General features: G+C 41.8%; 1 protein-coding gene across 3 annotated transcripts in view; it reads right to left on the bottom strand.

Moving 5' to 3' along the window:
* Positions 1-282: 282 nt before the first annotated feature.
* OSMR (oncostatin M receptor) overlaps positions 283-21,865 on the bottom strand; it is a 60,684-nt gene continuing 39,101 nt past the window's right edge. Inside the window, exons 8-19 of one of the 3 annotated variants that reach the window (XM_058564200.1) lie at positions 19,414-19,556; positions 18,947-19,100; positions 15,500-15,576; positions 13,611-13,833; positions 10,769-10,948; positions 9,590-9,694; positions 7,897-8,070; positions 6,875-7,042; positions 3,779-3,860; positions 3,197-3,269; positions 2,553-2,870; positions 283-1,080 (exon numbers count right to left, since the gene is read on the bottom strand). In XM_058564200.1, coding sequence (XP_058420183.1) covers positions 886-1,080; positions 2,553-2,870; positions 3,197-3,269; positions 3,779-3,860; positions 6,875-7,042; positions 7,897-8,070; positions 9,590-9,694; positions 10,769-10,948; positions 13,611-13,833; positions 15,500-15,576; positions 18,947-19,100; positions 19,414-19,556 — 1,892 coding nt within the window. In that variant the 3' untranslated portion in view covers positions 283-885. Of the gene's footprint in view, positions 2,871-3,196; positions 3,270-3,778; positions 3,861-6,874; positions 7,043-7,896; positions 8,071-9,589; positions 9,695-10,768; positions 10,949-13,610; positions 13,834-15,499; positions 15,577-18,946; positions 19,101-19,413; positions 19,557-21,865 lie in introns of all 3 variants that reach the window. The other 2 variants (XM_058564199.1, XM_058564198.1) reach the window with 2 other exon arrangements.

Raw genomic sequence — 21,865 nt, forward strand, 5'->3', positions numbered from 1 at the left:
ATGAAATCATATGATTTGCCTCAAAATAATAGCAGAGGGAGAGTGGATAAGGGTATGGATGTGCTGAAAGAGCCATGGGTTCGTGGCTGATGGGGCTGATGACAGTACAGAGGGGATCATTAAACTATTCTACTTTTGTGTATATTTGAAATTCTCCATGAATTTTTTTGAAATCCTAATAATTCTAATGACAGATGAATACAAATTTCAAAGTTTCTGAATAACACTTCTTAAACCAATGCTATTAAGATGACATATAGTATTGAAAAGTAAGGTTTTAAAAACTAATTTATTTGGTTGTTATGAACATGAGAGAGGAATATTTATAGCCAAAACTATAGTCATAGTGATGTTGTAAGGACAAAGTTCTGTAGCCCAGCATTTCCTATTGGTATGTTGTTTTATATTTCAGAATGACATCTTCATTTGACTTAGGACAATGATTCTCAAAGTTGAGTGTGCATCGGAATGCCTGGGGGCTGAAGAAATATAGATTCCTGGTCTCTTGCCCCCGGGATTGTGATTGGGAGGGTTGGAGTGGGAACCCAGGAATTTATGTTTTTAGTCAGCTCATGAGGTGATTTATCAGCTATCCTAATTGTTAGATTTTCATTTCATCGAGATAGAGAAAACCACAAAATAACGCAATGGTGAAATATTTTAATTAAGGCTTGTTGCAACAAAAATGACTTCAAGGTTTTGTGGATTATTCTTTAAAGAAAATCTATATAAAAGATACTATTTACAAATCAGTCATCACTCATTGACGTTTCTGTGTACTTTTATAATTTCATCACGACAAAGGAACACAGGCTAAATGATGACAATACTGACCACAAAGTCATTTTGAAACTATTATTAGACTCATCAAGATACTTGTTTGTACTATGTTAGGAGTACATAACCAGTTTTTCCAGCAAGAAGCTTAATTACATGTAAGGAAAAAGTTGAAAAGACTGAACCGAAGTCTTGGCTTGTGTAGGTATACTTAGGCCAGTTGACAGCCACCTTACTTTGAGATGTGGGTCCTTCGCTCTCTATCTTCATGGTGTTGAATGGCACAGTGCAGGGCATTTGGTACTAGAGGCACAGGCAGCATCATTTCCACCACAGCAAACAAAAAGGAACCCTGATTAGTGCTTGTTCAGAAATGTGAGAAACATTAAGGGTTGACGGGCAGACGGAAGAGAAAGGAACTAACGTGTACTGAACACCTGTGATGCACCAGGTGCTCTGTATATATTGGGTCAAGGAGACAACGCTGCTGCTGAGCCCATACAGAATTCCCCACTCCATACAGCTTTTTACGGTTATGTCTAAACGATGTCTAACAATGAGGTTTCACTTTATTTATTAAGTTAGCATAATAGGAATATAAATGAGACAGTGAGGGAATCTTGATGCAGACAACCTATTGCAGAGTTCAAAGGATGCTAAATGAAAACAGGTCATTTATATATTAGAGTTCTTGAAAAAAAGAGGAACCATAAAACGTGAATGGAATTAATGATATATTTTCCTTTTCCTATCCTGAGGTAGTCGTCAAAAGATGGGTGTCCACTAAGTAGGAGTGCTGTTCTCTGGACACTAAGTCAGGAGTTCCTTGCCAACCCCTCTTTAACTGTGTAAGCTACAGAGAAGGACAGTTGTGGGAACTTACTGATTCCTTCACATGTCTTACCTATTAAATATAGACTATGCCCTCAGAAGGATTAACTTTACTGCATCAATGAACTACAAATTCTTATCACTTCAAGGCAAGTCTAAACTCTGTTTTAGTCTCAAACATCTGTGACTTTCTCATTAAACACACCCAGAATAAATTAACATTGACAATTTATGGTCTAGTAATGAATCTGTGGCCTTTATTAAAGCCTTAAATCTAGTTCCTTTCCCCTTAAGATATTAAATTTGGGGGTGAAATTAATGGAAATGCTTTCTCGATAAAAACTGAACTTCTAGGACCATAGCCACCCTGTCCAAGACTGAATGGGTGGGGTCTATCCCTATGTCAGCAGCCAGGTCTCCTGTCACATAGGTAAGCCTAGAACACAGAGCAGCAAGGTAAGCCTGTCCCCATGATTCTGCCATTTCTACAGCAAGCCTGCTCCAAGGAGGAATGTTAAGTTTCATAGCTTCTGACCTTGGAAAGCTAGCAAGATTGTAGTGGTCTTATATACATCAGACCTGCCAATGGGGAGAGCTCACTGGGATTAGGCACCGAGGTATCTGGTAATAGAATGGTGCCGGCCATGATTCTCTTAGTGTTTGTGTAGCATAATGGTAGGAAATGGGTATACTGATTAGTGGTGGGGTTCACCTTGATCTAAGAGAGTAACTGAAGAGACACTGCTCTTCTCATTCGGGGGAGGTGAGGCAAGACCCAGGGGTATGGCCATTTGCATTTTATACTCTGAACAGAGTGCTGGCACTGGTGGATCTGTTGGGAGACTGTCCTTGTCTCGAGACAGGGGTAAAACCAACTGGGACACATAATTCAAAGTGGTTTCTCCAGCTGGGATTTCTCCCAGGGAGTTCATGTTTTCTAGTACCTTCAGTAAATTTTCAGGTGAAGTCAAGAGTCCCAGCTGACTTGGGGCTTCGAGGGGTACTGGGACATGGCCACAACAACCAGAGTTAGAAGCTGCCTGATTATAGGTGAAGTTCTCAAAACAGATGCAGGGTCCAGGGCCGGAGGAGTTCTTCTCTGTTGGGAGGAGGTAAAGGTAGGCAGGCTGAGTAATTTCAGTGTCTGTGAGAGAGTTCCTAGAGCCTAAGAACTGTATCTTACTCCCTTCCGGCTTGTTTATAACTTCAATAGCATCTGGAATGCAGTCCTTGACACTCATGATTGTTAGGCGAGGGTTCTCCTGGAACAGAAAAAAAAATATGCAAATATAACGTGTGTGTGTGTGTCTGTGTGTGTGTGAGCATATAAAGAATGAACTTAGAGCTCCATTTTTTTTCCTGTTTCATCCTGGTCACAAGTCAACTGGAGGTGGTCCTGAAAATCAAAGGATTTCTCCTGACAGAAGAAATCAAAGCTCCATCCACCCATTTCATGGCCATGGGAGCAGAGGTGGCTTTGCTGTGTGGTATCTTCCTGCGGAGGTCTAGGAAGTATGATTATTACAGTTCCAACCCTGGATCAGTCTTTCATAGGTATACGGTATACACACAATTTCCCAGCATTTACCTTGGATTTTATTAATGACAGGACACTGCTCTTGTAAGGATCTGGAATGTCAGGATAACACTTCTCCTTCATCCTACAAAAACAGTGAAAATTAGACTGAATTTGGCAGTATAGTGGAATAGCTAAGAGTGAGAACATGAGTCAGATTCATGGGTTCTAATCCTTGCTCTATCCTTTATTAACTCTGTGACCTTGGGCAAGCTACTTAACCCTTCCTTGCTTTAATTTCCTCATTGGTTCCATGGAGATAATTATGGGAGTTACGGTGGTGGTGTGAGGATTGAATGAGTGGTTATATGTAAAGCACTTAAAACACTGCAAGCACAAAGTAAGTGAAATACAAATATTAGCTATTGTTATTGAACAAGTTTTACGATCTTTTCAAATGGTTGTTGTTTTCCTTATGTATTGACTGGAAAAGCAAAGTTGTTAAAAATTTTTTCCTATTCTCCTCTAAGCCTCCTTTGTCCTTTTCCTTTTCAGCACTTTTTCTCATATTCAGTGTGATGTCTATCTCATTAAACTCCTTTCTAGATTTCTCTCTGACTCTCTTCTTGGATAAAATCTTCCCCACACACTTACCACTGACTGTTCAAGTAGCATATGATCATGATGAGCAAAACGCAGAAAACCGTGGGGAGTATGATACGTATCAGTAAATGGGCTGCAGAAGGAAAGAGAAAGATATTTTTAATGAGTACTTTTCCCTTCTCAAAGGAATAAAAATAAGTTTAAGGTTGAGAGCAATTTTACATGTTTATTGTTCCTCCAAAGTCTATTTATGCAACATTCAATATGAGTTCTGCCTGACTGGGGGAAAAACCAACCAACCAGCCAACACAGGGAACCATTTGTCCTCAACACCTGTCACTCAAACTTGTTACCTCTTCTGACACATTGGATCATTACTCCCAATTCTTCACTCCCTCCCTATATGAGAATTATACTCCGCACCCTTGCCAAATCTTCCTGGTGGGTGGAGTGTACATCTCTGCTCCGTGACTTGGAGCTCAGCCACGTGACTTGGTTTGGCCAATGGAATGTTAGTAGTTGTAAGGTCAGTAGCTGCTTTAAGTGAACTTGCTTAGTTTGGCTCGCCCTCCTGTGCCCCTGTGATCCACCTTGAGAAGAGTTTGTCCCACGTAGCCACTGCCCCTTCAGCCTGAGCTCCAGAGTAAAGCTAAATGGAACAAACCTAAACCTGACCAAAGTCTGGAGTCCAGCCTGGCTCAGCCCGGATCAGCCAAGGCCATGAGCATAAAAAGAAATATTTGTTTTCGTATAGCACTGAGATGTTGAGGTTTTTTTATTACACATCAAAAATTGACTAATGTACCCCTTCTAGTTAGTCTCAGATAAAATCACCTGAACATGTCTTACATGGGATAATTATTCCGTTTTTATTTCTCAGATGTGTCAACCAGTGCTTCATTTTCTTAAATGCCCATCTTCCTGTTCCCACTGCTTGCAAGTCCACCAATTAATAATACAGCTGGGTTGACAAACACCCTCTTTTACAAATACAAATTGCACAGAAAGGGTTTGCAGGCTAACGGTCATTCACATGTCCATATATTTCTGTTCAATCCATTTGCCTCCCTGCCCTCCTCACTCCCTGGACCCAACACTAGCTGTCCTAGAAGGAATAGAGTTTGATGGGGTTTGATATGGGGATGGGATGTGGTGGATAATGTTGGAGTTTTGTTGGAGGGAGGGCAGGCCTAGGCGGATGCCCAACCCAGTCTATGAGGCAGCACAGGGCTCTGGAGAAAAGGCCACAGAAAGCTAAGAGAGTGCCAAAGCGAGGAGCTCAACAATCGGCCTAAGATTAACTGAGAAGCCAGGGAACGGGAAAGAAACTCTCCTCCTGACACCACCAAAGAACACTTGGCTCTCAAGATCAGTCCTTTTGACTACTACAATTGGTGTTAAAATCTGGTTAAATTATGGATTTATAATGTATTTGAGAACAAGTGTGGAGACCTAACCATAGTGGGTTTCAAACTGGTTTCACTAAACTTTTTATTGAAGTGTGATATACGTATACAGAAAAGTGCTCCTAAGTGTACAGCTCGATGAATTTTCACAAACTGAACATACCCATGTCATCAGTACCCAGATCAAGAAAAAGAACATCACCAGCTCCCCAGAAAGGCCCCCTGATGTCCCTTTCCAGTCATTATCCCCTCCTAAGGTAACCACTATCTTGTCTTTTAACATACATGGCAGCTGCTCTTTCTCTACTCTATAAATGGAATCATATGGCAAGAGCTGGGTCTGGCTTCTGTCACTCAGCATTGCGTTTGTGAGATTCATCTGTACTATTTATGTAACTGCAGAATGTCATTCTCATTGCTGCAATTATGCAGAAATTTATTTTCCTTTTTAATAATCAATATCATCAATAGAGTCACAGCCAAGGCTAAGGACGTTTAGCATGAATAAGGGAGATAAATGAAACCTAGAAAATATGCTTGAGATACATAATTATATGTATTGTGCGTGTGTGTGTGTGTTGACACACACATCTACCAGCCAAGTAAATGCCAAAGCTGGAATAAAAATAGCGTGAAAATAAATTTTAAATGAACTCCAAAATGGCAAGAGTGCTCAGATAATGTAAATCGTTGGCTGAAATCTTAATCTGACTAGGAGAGTTCTGGCCTTTGGCTTGGAGACCCGGGGCCATGTTTCAGTCTAGTAGTGACCGCAGTGAGCGCCCCAGTCTGCCACCACAGTCACGTGTGTCCTCATCACTGGTCAGGGCCCTCCAGGGTCAGCAGTTCTCCCTGAGGGGCCATCCCATCCCCACAGCTCCGCCTTCAGCCAAGGGACCCCACACCAGAGACAGCTGGTCATGTCAGGCAGACTTTTCAGCCTGTTTGATTTTCACAGAGGAGTATCTTCAAAGGTCCCTTCCAGTGCAGACTTCTTTGGCACCCTATCTGGTACTGACTTTTCTCCTTCCTCCTCCAGCAGTATCTCTTCTCTCCCACCACCTCCCTGTCTATTGGAGGCCCGGGTTTACCGCGAGAATCTTATTCACCATTAACGGTTCCTGCCATTCTTCTTCCTCCCTCTTCTTTCTCCATCTTTCAAGACAAATGCATTCTGGAAATATCGATCTCTTTATCTCACCCTTTCTTCACCAAATTTGCAAACGTTGGGTTTGTGAACAAACACTTCTTGCCCACACCCCACTGATCTCTAATTGCCTCCGGAAAGGCAAAGTCAGGAAGCGATTAGTTTGCCACTGAGGGAAACCAGCCAGAAGGCTGGCTGCAGACGGCAATTTTCCTGAGAAAAACACCACCAACCCTCTCTAGACAGAAGTCTTGCAACTCTTCTGAGGTCAGCACTAAAATATGCTATCTTGTGATTTTCAAACTATTCTGGGACTGAGTTCCAGAGAAGTGCCTCTGGGGCCACTGAGAGAGGCAAGAGAAAGATTCCGGGCCAGAGGTCAGTCAGATTAGCTCCACTCTTATCTGTTTTATGTCGTGGGATTCTGTGTAACATTCTTTGTGAAACAGAGTTTCATCTAGAGAGAGAGACAGACAGATAGACAGAGACAGAAAGAAGAAAGGTTTAAAAATTCCTGATCTAGACAAAGCCCAGGGCAATGTGTGTGTAATTTGTCAGCTTCCTAGGCACTGCTAAGGATTTGGAAAAACTCACAGTGTTCATCTGGGGTCGTGACCTTTGTGAAAGCGTCCAGGGGGCCTTCACCAACGCTTGTGTACGGAGTGACGAAAAACTCATAGAAGGATTCCGGCTGCAGGTTTTCCACAACAAACGTCTTTTGTTCCGGGTTGTAGATTTTATATTTGCAACTTACTGAATCATCTGTGGTTTTAAAAAATGGGTTTTTTTCAAGAAGAAAAAATTATTAAGAGTGTGATAGAGATCTTGAGAGAGAGTTGGGTCCTAATACTCTTGTTGACTCAGCACTGTCAACATTTTTAAACCAACCAAAAATTAAATTCATCACACTGAAGACACCGGTAAAACTTTCAGGAGATGGCAAGAAAAGCAAAAAATCCACTATAAAACAAGGGATGTTGGTGATCCAAGGAGAGCACACAAATCTGCAAGAGATGGTACGAGCTTGCAAGAGACTTAAAAATACATTGTAATAGGGGCTGGCCCAGTGGCGTAGTGGTTAAGTCTGGCGCGTTAGGCTTTGGCAGCCTGGGGTTTGAGGGTTCGGATCCTGGGCCTGGACCTACGCCACTCATCAAGCCATGCTGTGGCAGCGACCCACATACAAAATAGAGAAAGATTGACACAGACGTTAGCTCACAACCAATCTTCCTTAAGCAAAAACAAGGAGGATTGGCAACAGGTGTTAGCTCAGGGCCACTCTTCCTCACACACACATAAAACAGTACATTGTAATAACATTTAACAAAGTCAAAGAAAAAAGAAAAAGAAGTCAGACAGAAAGTTTCACAAGTGGCAGGTTTTCTTAAGGAGTTGATGATACTTCAAGTGCTTCTAAAAATACCAGGCCACATTGTTTTTTAAGTTAAAATACTGGCCCCCACCACCTTGTCTACCCTACAAATTTAAGAACACTGTTTGATCATAAAAGCATGCAAGAATAGAACTCAGCCTGGCCACAGTCAGAGATGGCAGCTTTTTTAGTGATTTCAAATAACGAGATCTTGAAAGAGTAAATAAACAAACAAAAATGTCACCTGGAAGAATTGCCTTTTCAAATCCTGGGTGGCACTGCCCCTCCTTGGATTTCAGATAGACATGGTACCCTCGTATAAAACCGGGCTGGGATTCAGTGGAATAATCCTTCCAACTCAGAGTGAAGGAATGGGATGTCAAGTTACTCATGACCACTTGAGGGTTGTCTGAAGGAGCTAGGGGGGTAAGTTGGGATAATAACAGAGTCATGATTTGGAAATAGTCTCAAAGATTCATGTAAACTAAAAGTAGAGCCACAGCCAACTCCGGATGCCATAGGCGCTTATGTCAAGATGAAGAGTTTTATCTTTTTCTCTAGAGGATTTATGCTTTGACATAGTTGGTGAGAGCTGGGAAGGAGTTGAGCAATCATCTTGTTCAAGTCTTGCCTTTACAGATGTAGAAATGGATGCCCAGAGAGCATCCATAACTTGCACAAGGTCACACAGCAAAAAAGAGAATAAAGGCTTTCTTAGACTTCATTCTGTTCCTAAATTCTAAACAGTGTTTGATAGAAGACTCAACCAGAGAATGAACTGAAATGGGCATGAAGTGGAGGAGGAGGGAGGGTTACCTTCAAAGAGGTAAGGGCGGATTTGAAGGACTCTAGTTCTCAGGCGGTGGCAATGTAAAGGTATCCAAGCATCACTGGAAAAATCCAGGAATGTTTATTCTGGAAGCTTCCTTGAACCTGTCTGACCACATATGCTTTTGCACATCCGGTCTATGCACACCGACACACACACCAACAATGCACACCTCCTGCCTGGTTCAGACAGCTCCCACCACATGGAGAAGCCCCAGGGTTGACCTGACCAGTGCTGGGCAATCAAGGGCACAGCCGCCCAGCTCTCGGTGGGCGTGAGACCCCGGATGCCAAAGAAGGTGAATAAGCAACCACGTGGGACAATCAGACTCCTCTCCACTGCTGGTGGTATCGTGGTAAAATTTCTGGGGGGCGATTTCACAATATGTATCACAAGCCTTAAAGTTTGAAAAAGAAATGAAAAACTCTTCAAGAAGTTCAAGCTTTTGACTCAAGTATTGTACCTCTAAGACTTCATTTAAAAACGATTATTGTGGATATGGACAAAGATTTAGCTTAAATGATGGTGATTCAGATAAAGCATAAGAGATTGAGTAAAGAAAACAGAAAGAGAGAGAGACTGAGTGTGTGGGACTGCAGGATACCTAAAGGTGAATTTTATAGTTTTCAGTTGAAAGACACTGTAATCATCCTAAATGTCCAATGACAGGTGACTTGACATATGCAAATAATGAGGCACTTTGCAATATAAAAATGATATAGTTAAATAATATTTAGTGATATGAGTCAAAAAAGCACTTTACAAATAGCATAGAGTAAGATCCCATTTTTATTTAAAAGTGTCTATCTGTACAGAGAAAGGGATACCCGGATATACATAAAATATTAATTCTGGATATTTGCCTTTGTGTGGTAAAATTAACAATGTTTTTGTCTTCATTTGCGTGACATTTTATAAATTGTCTTTAATGAAAATGTTTTATTTTTGTATGATTAAAAAAATAATATTTTTAAAAACCCAATTACTAGAAAAAATGTGACACTGAAAATTAGGAAAGGTGTTGAAATCTTCCTAAATCCAAACCTAGGAGTCTCTGGATTGTTCTGAACAAGTCTGCCCATGGACACATTAAATGCTTCAAACTTACCCAGTTCCTGGGAGTATCCTGTTTTTTGCTCTAATAAATAAGCGATCCTTTTTGTAGAAATTCCATAAATTCTGAAGTTGTATCGGACCCCTGGTGTAAAAGCATCTAGAGAAGAAAAGTCAACAGATTTTCAATAACACAGAAGGACATTCTCTTTATTTCTGAAAAGGAAATGAATGAGAAATGAATTTGTGTCCCCTTAATAATTGCCTTCTCTCTGTTTCTGCACTTCATCACCATCTTCCCTCCTTCCCTGAGCCTCCTCCGTTGTCTCCAGCAAGGCCAGCAAGGACTGTCCTCTCCATTGTCCTCTCGAACAAGAGCGCTCAAACATACCCTTATCCATGTGCATCTAACTGAGTGCAGAATTTGACCAGACGCGGAAGACCATTTTAAACTCTTTGACTCCAAATCCCCCTCCAGCGACTTGCCTTCTCTCTGCCCACGAAAGCCAAGCGTCTGGAAGCTTACTTCCACTTCCTCATGTCCCTCACACCTGTGCCTCTGCAATCCGTCTTTAGCACCCACCATGCTCATGACAGTGCTCCACCCAAGGGCAGCAGGGCCTCCTCACTCCTCAAGAGCAACTGAATGCCCTCCAGGGGCCTCGATCACCCTCTGGACCCCGACAATTCTCACATCTTTATCTTGAGCCCAGCAGATGGCGCCACCAATCCCCCTGCTCAAGCCACAAACCCAGGCTCCTTTGACAACACAAAACCCAAAATCTTGAAGTTACAAATCCAATGGAGGAGGTAAGAATTCAAGTTCTATATGATCCATTGAAATTGAGGGAGTTGATAACCAACTCCCATCAACTCTGTGTCCTAAACGTCTCCCAAATCCATCCACATCTTTGCTTTGTAAAAGCTCTCTGGACAACTATTATAGTGTCATTTTATTATAATGGCTGCTTTCGTTTGAAACCACTAATTTAGAGGAACAGATTCATGAATACCCATCCCAGCCTTAGGTCCAGATATTCTCTGTAAAAGTAGATTTAAAGGTCAGATCATAGGCCACATCACTGCAAAATTTGAACTCCTACCACCCAGGCCGCATTTGTAATTTCAAAATTATTAGTTTAGCACAAAGGATCTGTGAGACGGTCCAGAAATCCCAGTTGAACTTGCTGCAAGGAGGATGGAGTAAGACGGTCATATGGAAGGTTCTTCTCACCTGAACTAATGACTGTGCTTGTGGTATTGGGGCCTAGCTTTTCCCACTGCAGGTCACAGGGCAGGTCGCGGGGATGGTCACACCACTCCACAACGTAGCCTGTGACATCTCCAGGCTGAGGTTTCCAAGACATTGAGAATCCATCCTCTGTGACGTTAACTCTTTCTTCTTCAACCTCTTCTGTACATTACAAATAGAGCAAGGCTTCAGATTCAACTACTTGTACATTTTCTAAAGTGTCTGAAGAAGAAACACTGGAACACGCAGTGTATCTAACAGGTAAGAGCCTTCCGGCTTCAGTCGCTGCAGGGGGCAGCGGGGAGAGGGGGTTATTCCCATCAGTGTTGTCCTGCTTCTCATTTCCCCGCAAACAGTCACATCTGCCCTTCAGACACCCTTTGTCCTGACCTCCTGAGACCTAACCAGCCTGCAGCCTCTGAAACAGGAGTCAGCAAACTACCAGTGGCAGGACAGATCCGGCCTGAGGTCTGACCCATAAGCTAAGGATGGTTTTAAGATTTTTCAAGAGTTGTAAACAACAAATAAACAAAGATTATATAACAGAGACTTTGTGGCCTGCAAAGCCTAAAAGGTTTACTATCTGCCCCTTCACCAAAAACGTTGCTGACCCTTGACCTAGAACCGTATCTGGGACTTGACCTGCTTTCAAACAATATCTGTTGAATGAATGAATGAATAATTCAGCTTAATTCCCTCATGTAATGCTGGATGCCCCTGAACTAACCACTGCGTCTGAGACGTTAGGGGTAGAAATTGAGGTGAGGACAGAAAAAAGGAAGAAACAACTCAGATATGTACTAAGTTGGGTTACGCAAGGACGCACACACTGCTTATGACCAAGGCTGCCACCTCAACGTATTTTATATGCCAGAGGAGTTTTCCGACAATCGAAAAAAAGCAATATGATTTCAACGGACTACCAGTTCTACTGATTTTAAGCCGAGTCACCCTAGACCCTGAGGGTTGAGCAGGTCTCCTATTTCCTGAGGCAGGCTGACTTAGCCTGCCACTGGTAACAGGGCAGTGGTCTCAGTAGGTGGCTCGAGTGAAAGCAGACCCCAATCGAGGAGCTGCTCAGAAAAGCAATCAGTGTGGAGCCAATAATATGTGGGACAGACTTACAGTAAAAATTTACTCATTGTTTATGCAATTCAAATTAAACTGGGCAACTTGTATTTTATCTGGCAATCTTAATTACAGCTGAACACTGATGTAAAAGCATGATGCTATTAAATTTTCTAGAGCACCAAGTTATTATCCAGTTAGCAGCAGCCAAAGGAATGGGTAGCCCTAGGTATAATGCAAAGGGTGCCCCAGGAAGGCCTTTGTATATCCTACCTACATGGCTTCTCTGTCTCCCTTCATCAAAGAAACAAATCTTTTTCACATTGAAGCTGACATTTTTCACTTCATTTGTTCACAGTGACTAAAATTTCACCCCAAACTTAGAATCATGACTCTTATCAAGCTGCTTCTTTAAAACCCCAAATATGGTTTCAGGAGTGGAGGTAGAGGGAAAGAGAAAGGGAATCTTTGTTCAGTCATGTACAGTCTAGCATGAATTGGCTTAACCTTATCGGTCTGTCTCATAGCACATCAACACATCAGTGACTTTATCTACTCTAGTGATTTAAGAATGTGGACCACTTAAGGAAGGCTGGATGGAGCCTCACAGGGCAAGGCATGGAGGTTTGAAGGCAGGGCATGGAGAAGGAAGGTATAGCAGGAAGCCACAGACAGAGAAGACTCCAAGACAGATAATAGTGCTCAGCATTGCGGTTTGGGCTGAGCGTCATGCGAAGCAGTCTTTCTTTTATCTACCAGCTCCCCCAGGGTGAATGAAATGTCCACTTTTCCTGTTCTGGTCCTAATGAAGACAGAATACGACTGTTCACTTCCTTCTCTGATACAGTTCTTGACAAGCAAAGGTTATGTTAAATAATTCCTTAGTTATTCTGTGCCACAATCCTAATTTCTTTTTTTTTAGATGACATACCGGATAGTTCTCTAAAGAAATAAATAAAACAAAACACCACCACTCTCTAATCCAGCCCATTTAACCTAAATTTAAGCCTAATTGGAATGACTGGCATAATACAAACTGACATAACCCCATAAGCAGGGTCTGAAAAATTTATTAGCAGTAACTCAAGGGTGACATTATCGCAAGGTTCATGAACAACTTTAAAATGTCAATTGCATTATGTCCAAGTGTGCGTTGTCTTACAGTGTGTTACTGCGGGAGGTTAGTGTATCCAGCCTCTTTTCACAGCTCTCCTGAGAAGGAAATTAATATCACTACTGATTTCGCATACAAGGTCATTGCCATCTTGTTTGCTTGTTCACAGGCTAAGGAATTAGGTAGTTATCACCTTTTATTTTACAGCTTCAGCAAAGCCCTTATTGAAAGGCTTCTTGAAAGGCCCAGTTAATGGGCTCTTTATAGGTGGCAAAAACTGACAAAATATTTTACAGTATAATAAATACAACTCATTATTTCATAAGCCACGAAGCACATTCATACCAACTATAACTCTCAGGTAAGATTGTTTATTGGTGTTCATTTACTTGAAAAAATTTGAGATAATTGCCCAAGTTTGATGAATAATCCCCAGGGCTGAATGTCCTGAGCTACGGCTGAAATCTTCCCACACTGAGGACTATCCCAGGAAACCTGTCGACACACTTGGACCTAAAGACGATGACTAACAGTGTTTGGCAGCTAGACCTTTGGTCTCCCCAAATTATTATCTTTCCAATTTATCCATCTCTACCTAATAACATTATCAACATTTTCCTCGAGAATAAAAACAAAACTCACTGTTTCCAGTGTCTCCAGAGACAACGATTACCGAAGCCGGAGAAGTGCCCACACTGTTATTGGCTGTGACGTGGATTTGGTATGAACACTGGTCAAGGGTTAGTTTTGTGCCATTGGCGGGAGCAGGAATGGAATGGAGCTGTAACTTGGATGGTTCATCTAGATTTTCTATAACGACATTATAGAATAGAATCTTCTCATTGGCATGCGATTTTGATAGCGGCTGAAAAAAATATTGATAATCATTTCAAAATGAGTTTCTTCTGAAAGGAGTTTGCATAATTACTTTTTCATCTATTTTGTCCCTCAATTGCCTTACACACACACACATACACCCAGCAAATTAAAACAATTTAATAGAGAAAATAACCCTCTAAATCAAGCCTGAAATCAGGTATTCTGCTCTAACTGTTAAATAAAGAATAGGATCATTTGGAGATGAGTTCCTCAAGAGGGTAATGTGTCCAGACAAGAGTGACCAAGTCAGGAATTGAGAGGAAGGGGGACTCTTTAGCCAAGATTGAAAAAAAGACTCAGTGGGGGCTGGCCCTGTGGCCAAGTGGTTAAAGTTCCAGGCACTCCACTTTGGTGGCCTGGGTTCATGGGTTTGGATCCCAGGCATGGACCTACACCACTTGTCAGCCATGCTGTGGTGGTGACCAACATACAAAATAGAGGAAGACTGGCACAGATGTTAGCTCATGGTGAGCAGGGTGTTAGTGCACAAAAAAAAAAAAAAAAAAAAAATACTCAGTGGGCACCAAGGAGAGCAGACATGAGTAGACCTTAGCAGGAGAGGCCTGGCTCCCAGCCTCACTCCCTCCTCCAGCTGTGGTCTCCCCACACAGCCATGCCTGGAGCCATACCCAGAGCCCACGGTCTCCCTTCTAGACCATCCTCCAGGTTGCAGAGAGTTCCCTGCCCACATAGTTCCAAGGCCACTTCTTGGGCCTGTTGCTCCAGCCCACCCTCCTGAGGACAGACGATGTCCCTGGTGTGTGTATCCCTAGATCTGAGAAAGCACTGGGAGCGGCTGTTTGCTTGTGGTGTCAGCAGAATCTGGACATACCAACTGGTAGGTCCACACGTGAGTGCACAGGGGACCTTGCAGAGAGCACCAGAGTGAAGGTTGGAAGAAAAGGGGGGTGGGCTGTGGCCGGGGCCAACTCCTCCAGCATGGCCATGTTTTGCTACGAAATACTGAAGCATCTGAGAGTCCTGAATGCAAACCTGGCCATCCAGGTTGTCACGAAGGCTTATTAGTCAAGGCAGATGGACAAAATACATTTTATATTACAATTTCTTAGCTTGACTCATAACTTGTAAATACTTTGAGTATTTACATATTCATAACTTTTATTTTTATTTTTATAATTTTATTTATTTTTCACCTCAAAGCCCCGGATAGTTGCATGTCATAGCTGCACATCCTTCTAGTTGCTGTATGTGGGACGCGGCCTCAGCATGGCCAGAGAAGCAGTGCATCGGTGAGCGCCTGGGATCCGAACCCGGGCCGCCAGTAGCGGAGCGCGCGTACTTAACCGCCAAGCCACGGGGCCGGCCCTATTCATAACTTTTAAATACGGCATGTGCTTCTCCACTTATACTTGTGTCCTGGGCCCTGCAAAAGGTAGGGGCGGGCCTGAGTAGGAGCTACAGAGATGCAGGTTCTAATAATCAGAACTGGTCATCCGTGCACCGGGCTGTCAAAGAAGGAGAAGTCCAAGGGTTAGCGACCTGGGTGTGGAGCAGGATTCCTCCTCTGGGCAGGACATTCTACTGGATTCATGTCAAGATGCCTCCCAACTGGAAGACTGCACCGACATCCAGTTTCCCAGTGGAGGACACAGTGCCACACAAATCTGTCTGTTTGAATCTGTGCATCTTACCTTCCAGAATAAAGTCACCGTTTGATATCCTGGCTCTGACTTCACATTCCTCCAGACATCAGGAGCCTCTGAGGGAGCTGAAATAAACCAAAGAACAGCTCTTGGGTCATACTATGTATGTGGAACAATACATTCAACCTTTTTCTAGTTTGGTCAATGAAGGGACAATGACCTGTTCTACCTGAGGCTTGCTTCTCACCTTTTCACTCTCTGTGACTCTACCCATCTGGCCATGGCCACATTATTCACTCCTCACTAAATGCACATAGTAGGTGCTTTACACAAGGTCTGCTGCATCTGAATGGGACATCAAACTGGGTCTTTATGAACATCAAGACTTGGAGCTTCTGGAAGCCACTAGAGAATTCTGGAATCATTCATCAGTCCAATTCTAGGAGGTTAGTTCAGTAAATTTCTCATTTTTTTTAATTTCTAGGAGCAGAGACCACTGCAACTTCCTTGCTTCGTTTGCAAAGGCTGCAACAGAGGCCACTAACAGAGAGCCTGAGGAGCAGGCTGCATGCTTCCACGTTCATGACTTCTCATCGTCTGGGCTTTCACTGGAGTCACAGCTTGGGAACACCTTGTCACCCTCTGCCAGGAAGACGCCCACCCACACCCCAGGTCCTGGCCTCAGCCTGGGTCAGTTGCCTGCCTGTGGACACTTAGGGCACCCCATGCACGGTTCCCTGATCTCAGTTCTCACCACACTGTTCTAGAAAAATTTGCTTCCTTGTCTTTCAAACCGTAGAACAAATGATTCAAGGTTTGAGTCAAAACATCTCTATGCAAGAAGAATTGTTTGGAACATGATACAGAAAGATTTAGCTCTCCGTTTTATAAAAATATACTTTACTGTTGCCAATAAGTGAAATTTAAATAAGTCCTTTTTTCTTTTGGTTGCTGCCACTTTCTCCTCAACTTAAAGGTGACCATATATTTGTTTGTTTGTTGGTTGGTTGGTTTCTTTTGTGAGGAAGATTAGCCCTGAGCTAACATCTGTTGCCAATCCTCCTCTTTTTTGCTGAGGAAGATTGGCCCTCGGCTAACATCTATTGCCAATCCTCCTCTTTTTGCTGAGGAAGATTGGCCCTGGCTAACATCCGTGCCGATCTTCCTCTACTTTATATGGGGTGCCTGCCACAGCATGGCTTGATGAATGGTGTGCGTAGGTCCACTCCTGGGATCCAAACCTGCGAACTCTGGGCCGCCAAAGCAGAGCATGGGAACTGAACCACTACGCCACTGGGCGGCCTCAGACCATATATTTTTTAAGTCTATTGAAGCAGATTTCAATTTGCTAAATAAGCCATTGGAGAAGCCAATATTAAATCAAAAATTTATTGAAATATCAGGCACAATATGGGACTCCAAGCTCAAGGCAAAATCTTCAACTGGTTTAAAAATGACTACTTATAAGAAGAGAGCCCTGCAGTACAGTTGATAGCGCTATATATTTATGTCAATATAATTTCTACCATGGCGTCAGTTAACTCTGCCTGCTTACTGTGATTATACTTCAGCATAATTATAATACACATAGACATCGACTTTTCCAGCACTAAGCAAAGCAGTATCAGAGGCTAAAAAAAAAATCTACAGATTCACCATCAGTAGGTTCATCCCATTTTCTTGTCATTATCAAAAGCAAAGTTAAGTATTTTCAGATTTTTTATACTATAGTTTAAAAGGAATGAAATTTACTAAAAACTCTAACTTTTTGCCATTTTCCTTTTGCACTTAATTTTAGTTATAATATTAGAATAAATCTGCAAAAAGCAAGAAAAATCCCCAAAGCAAAGTAGTATTATTAAAAGAAAAATTCTTTAATAAAACACAACTGAGGAATAGACCACATTCCTATCAGGAACTTTCTGCAGCAGGGCCTCTTGAAGAGTCGGCACCCCTAGGAACAATTATGGAGTCCCGGGGGCATGAGGCTGGGCAGGAACCCCAGGCAAGGGGAGGAGGCTACTGAGTGTGACCAGTGACCAACCCATTCGTGGATCTGGATACGCTGCCCTCACCGCCCCATGATTAGTCACTGCTTTAAAACGGGCCTCCTCAGTGAAAGAGAAAGAGGTCTGCCAGCCTGCAGACACACATAATAAGAAGGAATCAAATAAAGATGTATAATCCTGCCCTTGGCAGTAAAACAGCAGGACTTGAATCAACAAGGTCTCAAGGTTGTAATAACAACACAGAGAGACAGAACACGCAGAATCTTGCCTTGGTTGAGGGTGGGGCGCCGGAGTCAGACTGCCTGGGTGGGAGTCCCAGTTGCAGCCCAGTTACTTACTGGCTAGGCCAGTTCCATTACTTATCGTCTCTGTGCCTCAATGTCCTGACCTATAAAGTGAGGATAATAATAGTACCCACCGCATGCTGTGAGGATCAAAAGAGAAAAACACAGCAAGCGCTTTGAGCTATGTCTGGTCCACACTAAGCATTCAATAAATGTTAATTGCTATTACTATTATCGTCATGTCTCTGCCATTCATTAACTTTGCAAACTAGGCAAGTCTCTCCAATCTACGGGCCCAAGTTGTCTCATCTGTAAACTGGGCAACGGTAATACTTTATGATCTTGAATTGGAAGGAGATGAAAGCAGGGCATCTAATCTCCTGAGGGCTATTTGAGCTCTATGACTTCATTATTTGGGAGAAAAACTCTCTGTTCAGTCAATATTGAGGAAACTGCTGCTGAGGCCATGATAGAGAGGGCTCATCGTTGGCTATTGCGGAACAAATGACTTATCAATAACAATTAGGTTTCCAAACATCATTATATTTCCAAACACAGCCTGAAGTTGTTTGGTATGAGATCAATGCTTCCCTTGGCATGACCACTACTGCTTGGCCTGAGTCCTGAATTAAAAGTCTATACTCAACAAAACCAAGATACAGAGAACAGACTGGTGGTTACCAAAGGGGAAGAGGGTTGGGGGAGGGCGAAAGGGGAAAAAGTGTGCATTTGCAGTGACAGATGGGAACTAGACTTTTGGTGGTGAACATGATGCAGTCTACACAGAAGTTGAAATAATGAAGTACCCTTGAAATTTGTATAATGTTATAAACCAACGTTACCACAATAAAAAAAAGGAAATATAAAGATGAGCAAAAAAAAAAGTCTATACTAACTCACATAGCCCCAGATCCAACAGAATACAGCAATGCCAGTAACTTAGAAAATATTTGGATAAAATAGAAGATCGGAGAGAAAATGTACAGTAGAAATAAAACAGATGGCAAATGTTTGAGGTGGATATCTTCCCACTCACATCTCATTAGGCATTTAATTCAGTTTTTTTAAAAAAATGGTACCCAGCCTCTAATGTAATATTTCTCCCTCAGTTTTTGGTACAACCAAAAGCTCTCAAGGAAGCCAACCCATCTCCTATGAGTCAGTTTAGATCCTTGGGTTAATTGTCAGGGAGCTGAACGTACCAGCTTCAAGTGTGCTGAAGTTTTTCCCAATCCATTCACTCCATTTCCAGAAGTGGTTGGCATCACCACAGCGTACTTGGGCCATATATTGTGTGTCGGGCTCCAGTTCACTTAAGAGATAATTACCATTCACCTTGATGGAAACATTGTGCTGCTTGATCAAAAAAAAAAAAAAAAAAGAAGAAGAAGATAGAAGTATTGATGAGCATATTTCATTGCAAAGCCAAATCATGACATGGCACATCCTGATTTGAAGTAAGACTATTCTTCTTTGGGGAAAAAAAATCTCTAAGGCCCTTTTCCCAACTCTAAAAGTCTATGATTAATTTCATGAACCTTTTTAAACAGATGACCCACACCATTTGAACCCACACAGAAATAAGAGTTTAAAGAGATTTTATTCAGCAGTCTCTCTGTTCAGGATATAAAGGGATTTTTGAAAATGGAAAATTAAGTAGTATTCTTACTTGTATCACTTTTCCTTCACCATGGAGTTCAATCTGACAAAAAAGTGTGGAATAATTCCCAATGGAGTGTACCTGCCAGGTCATGGTGGCATTTGTGTCACTTATATTTTTAAAGACGACATTAAAGGGAGTCATTGGACGAACTGCCAAAAGGAAACAAAGTAACAAAATTCAAGCACAGATCCCAACAGACTTTGGTAAATAGGCAGTTAATTTCGTCATTTATTTATTCGATAAGGTTTTTTGTTTATTTTTGAGAAAATGACAAACAAAGCAAAACTTACAACAGCCAAGATGAAGTAAGCCAACTACAGCCTTTCTTTCTCAGGTTATATTAGAAACTCTGAACAAAATACAAAAATAAACTACTTGAGGACTCTTAAAATTAAACAAAAGCTGGCAGACTGTGGAGGGGTCAAAACTTGGAGAAGTGGCCCCTGGGGAGATTATAATGAGCCCAGAGTTTAACCAAAACAACATTAAAAATGGCAAAGATACAATCTAAAATTATTTAACATACCCCTCCAAAAAAGACAGTGAACATGTCACCAATTTCCAAGGAAAAATACAGTCAAAAAAGGCTAACCTCAAGATGACCCATATTGCTGTAATTATTAGAAAAAGACTTTAAAACAGACCCATGTGGTAAAAATAAACACATTTGAAATAAATAGAAGAAAAACACTTCTCAGCAGAGACATAGAAACTATTAAAAAAAAAAGAATCACATGGAAATTTTAGAACCCAAAAATAGAATATCTGAAATAAAAAACCAACTGGATGGGGTTTAGCTCTTGAAAAGATGAAGTAAGCACTTTCCATCCTGTCTATCCCACTGAACACAGTGGATGTAGTGCATGGAGTAGTGATTCGAGGACTCTGAAAGGTAAACAGCAGCAGGCAGATTGGCGAAGACCAGAATTAGAAGTGTTACGGAACTGGCAGTGAGTTTATCTTTTTTTTTTTCATTGGTCCTCCTAACACTTTGCACAGTAGCAGAAGTGAGTGCCAGAGTGGAGTAACTAAAGTCCTAGATTTCTGGCTGGAGAATCAAAAAGGAGAGTTCCAGAAAACCAAAAAGTACCAGGAGATCATGGAGAAGTAGGTGCTTAGGAAAGCGACTCCATAAAGCTGTTTAAGAACTCTTGTGCTCACGTCCCAGGTGTGCATGCATGGATCTGATCTTAATCAGCATACCAAAGGCTTTAAGAACCAAACTAACAGGCCACTGCCCAGGTTCCAGACTGGCCACTGGGAGGCAGACATGTGAAATAGATCTGAAAAGCACTGCAAAGTCTTTGAAAACGGAACTGACGTTGGATGCACAACCTACAAAAGGTGGGTTGAAACTTGCAGCTTGAACCTAACCAGGTCAATTGACTACTAAAACAAAAATTATCAATATTCCTCATAGGATCTAAACACCCGGATTCTTACAACATAATATTCAAAATATGCAGAATAAAATTCAAAATTATTCAACATACAAATAACCAGGAAAATCTCAACTCATATGAGAAAAGACAATCAACAAATGCCAATGACAAGGTGCCACAGATGTTGGAATTATCTGTCAAAGACTTTTTTTTTTTTTTCGGTGAGGAAGATCAGCCCTGAGCTAACATCCATGCTAATCCTCCTCTTTTTGCTGAGGAAGACTGGCTCTGAACTAACATCTATTGTCAATCCTCCTCCTTTTTTTTTCCCCAAAGCCCCAGTAGATAGTTGAATGTCATAGTTGCACATCCTTCTAGTTGCTGTATGTGGGACGCGGCCTCAGCATGGCCGGAGAAGCGGTGCGTCAGTGTGTGCCCAGGATCCGAACCCAGGCTGCCAGTAGCGGAGCTCGCGCACTTAACTGCTAAGCCACGGGGCCGGCCCTGTCAAAGACTTTTAAACAACCATTATAAAAATGTTCCAACAAATAATCACGAACATTTTCAAAACAAATGAAAAATACAAAGTCTCAGCAAAGAAACAGAAGATAAAAAGAACAAAATGGAAAATTTTAACCCAAAAAATACAATAAAAGAAATAGAAAACTCACTTGATAGGATCAATAGCAGAATAGAGATGACGTGGGAAAGAGTGAACTGGAAGGTAGATCAATAGAAATTATTCAATCTGAACAATAGGGAGGAAAAAGAGATTTTAAAAAATGAACAAAGCCTCAGGGAGATGTGGGATAATAACAAAAGCTCTAACACCTGTTAAAGTCTGAGAAAGAAAGGTGGGAAAGTGCTGTGCTGAAGAAATAATGGCTAAAAACTTCCCAAATTTGGTGAAAGACATAAATCTACAGACACAAGAAGCTCAAGATAAAACCCCAAACAGGATAAAAACCAAAGAAATGTCTCCCAGATACATTGTAATCAAGGTCTTGAAGATAGATCAATGGAAATTATCCAATCTGAAGACTAGAGAAAAAAAAAATGACTGAAAAAAAAAAACC

Source organism: Diceros bicornis, chromosome 20, assembly GCF_020826845.1.
Source record: "Diceros bicornis minor isolate mBicDic1 chromosome 20, mDicBic1.mat.cur, whole genome shotgun sequence".
Taxonomy (NCBI): Eukaryota; Metazoa; Chordata; class Mammalia; order Perissodactyla; family Rhinocerotidae; genus Diceros; species Diceros bicornis.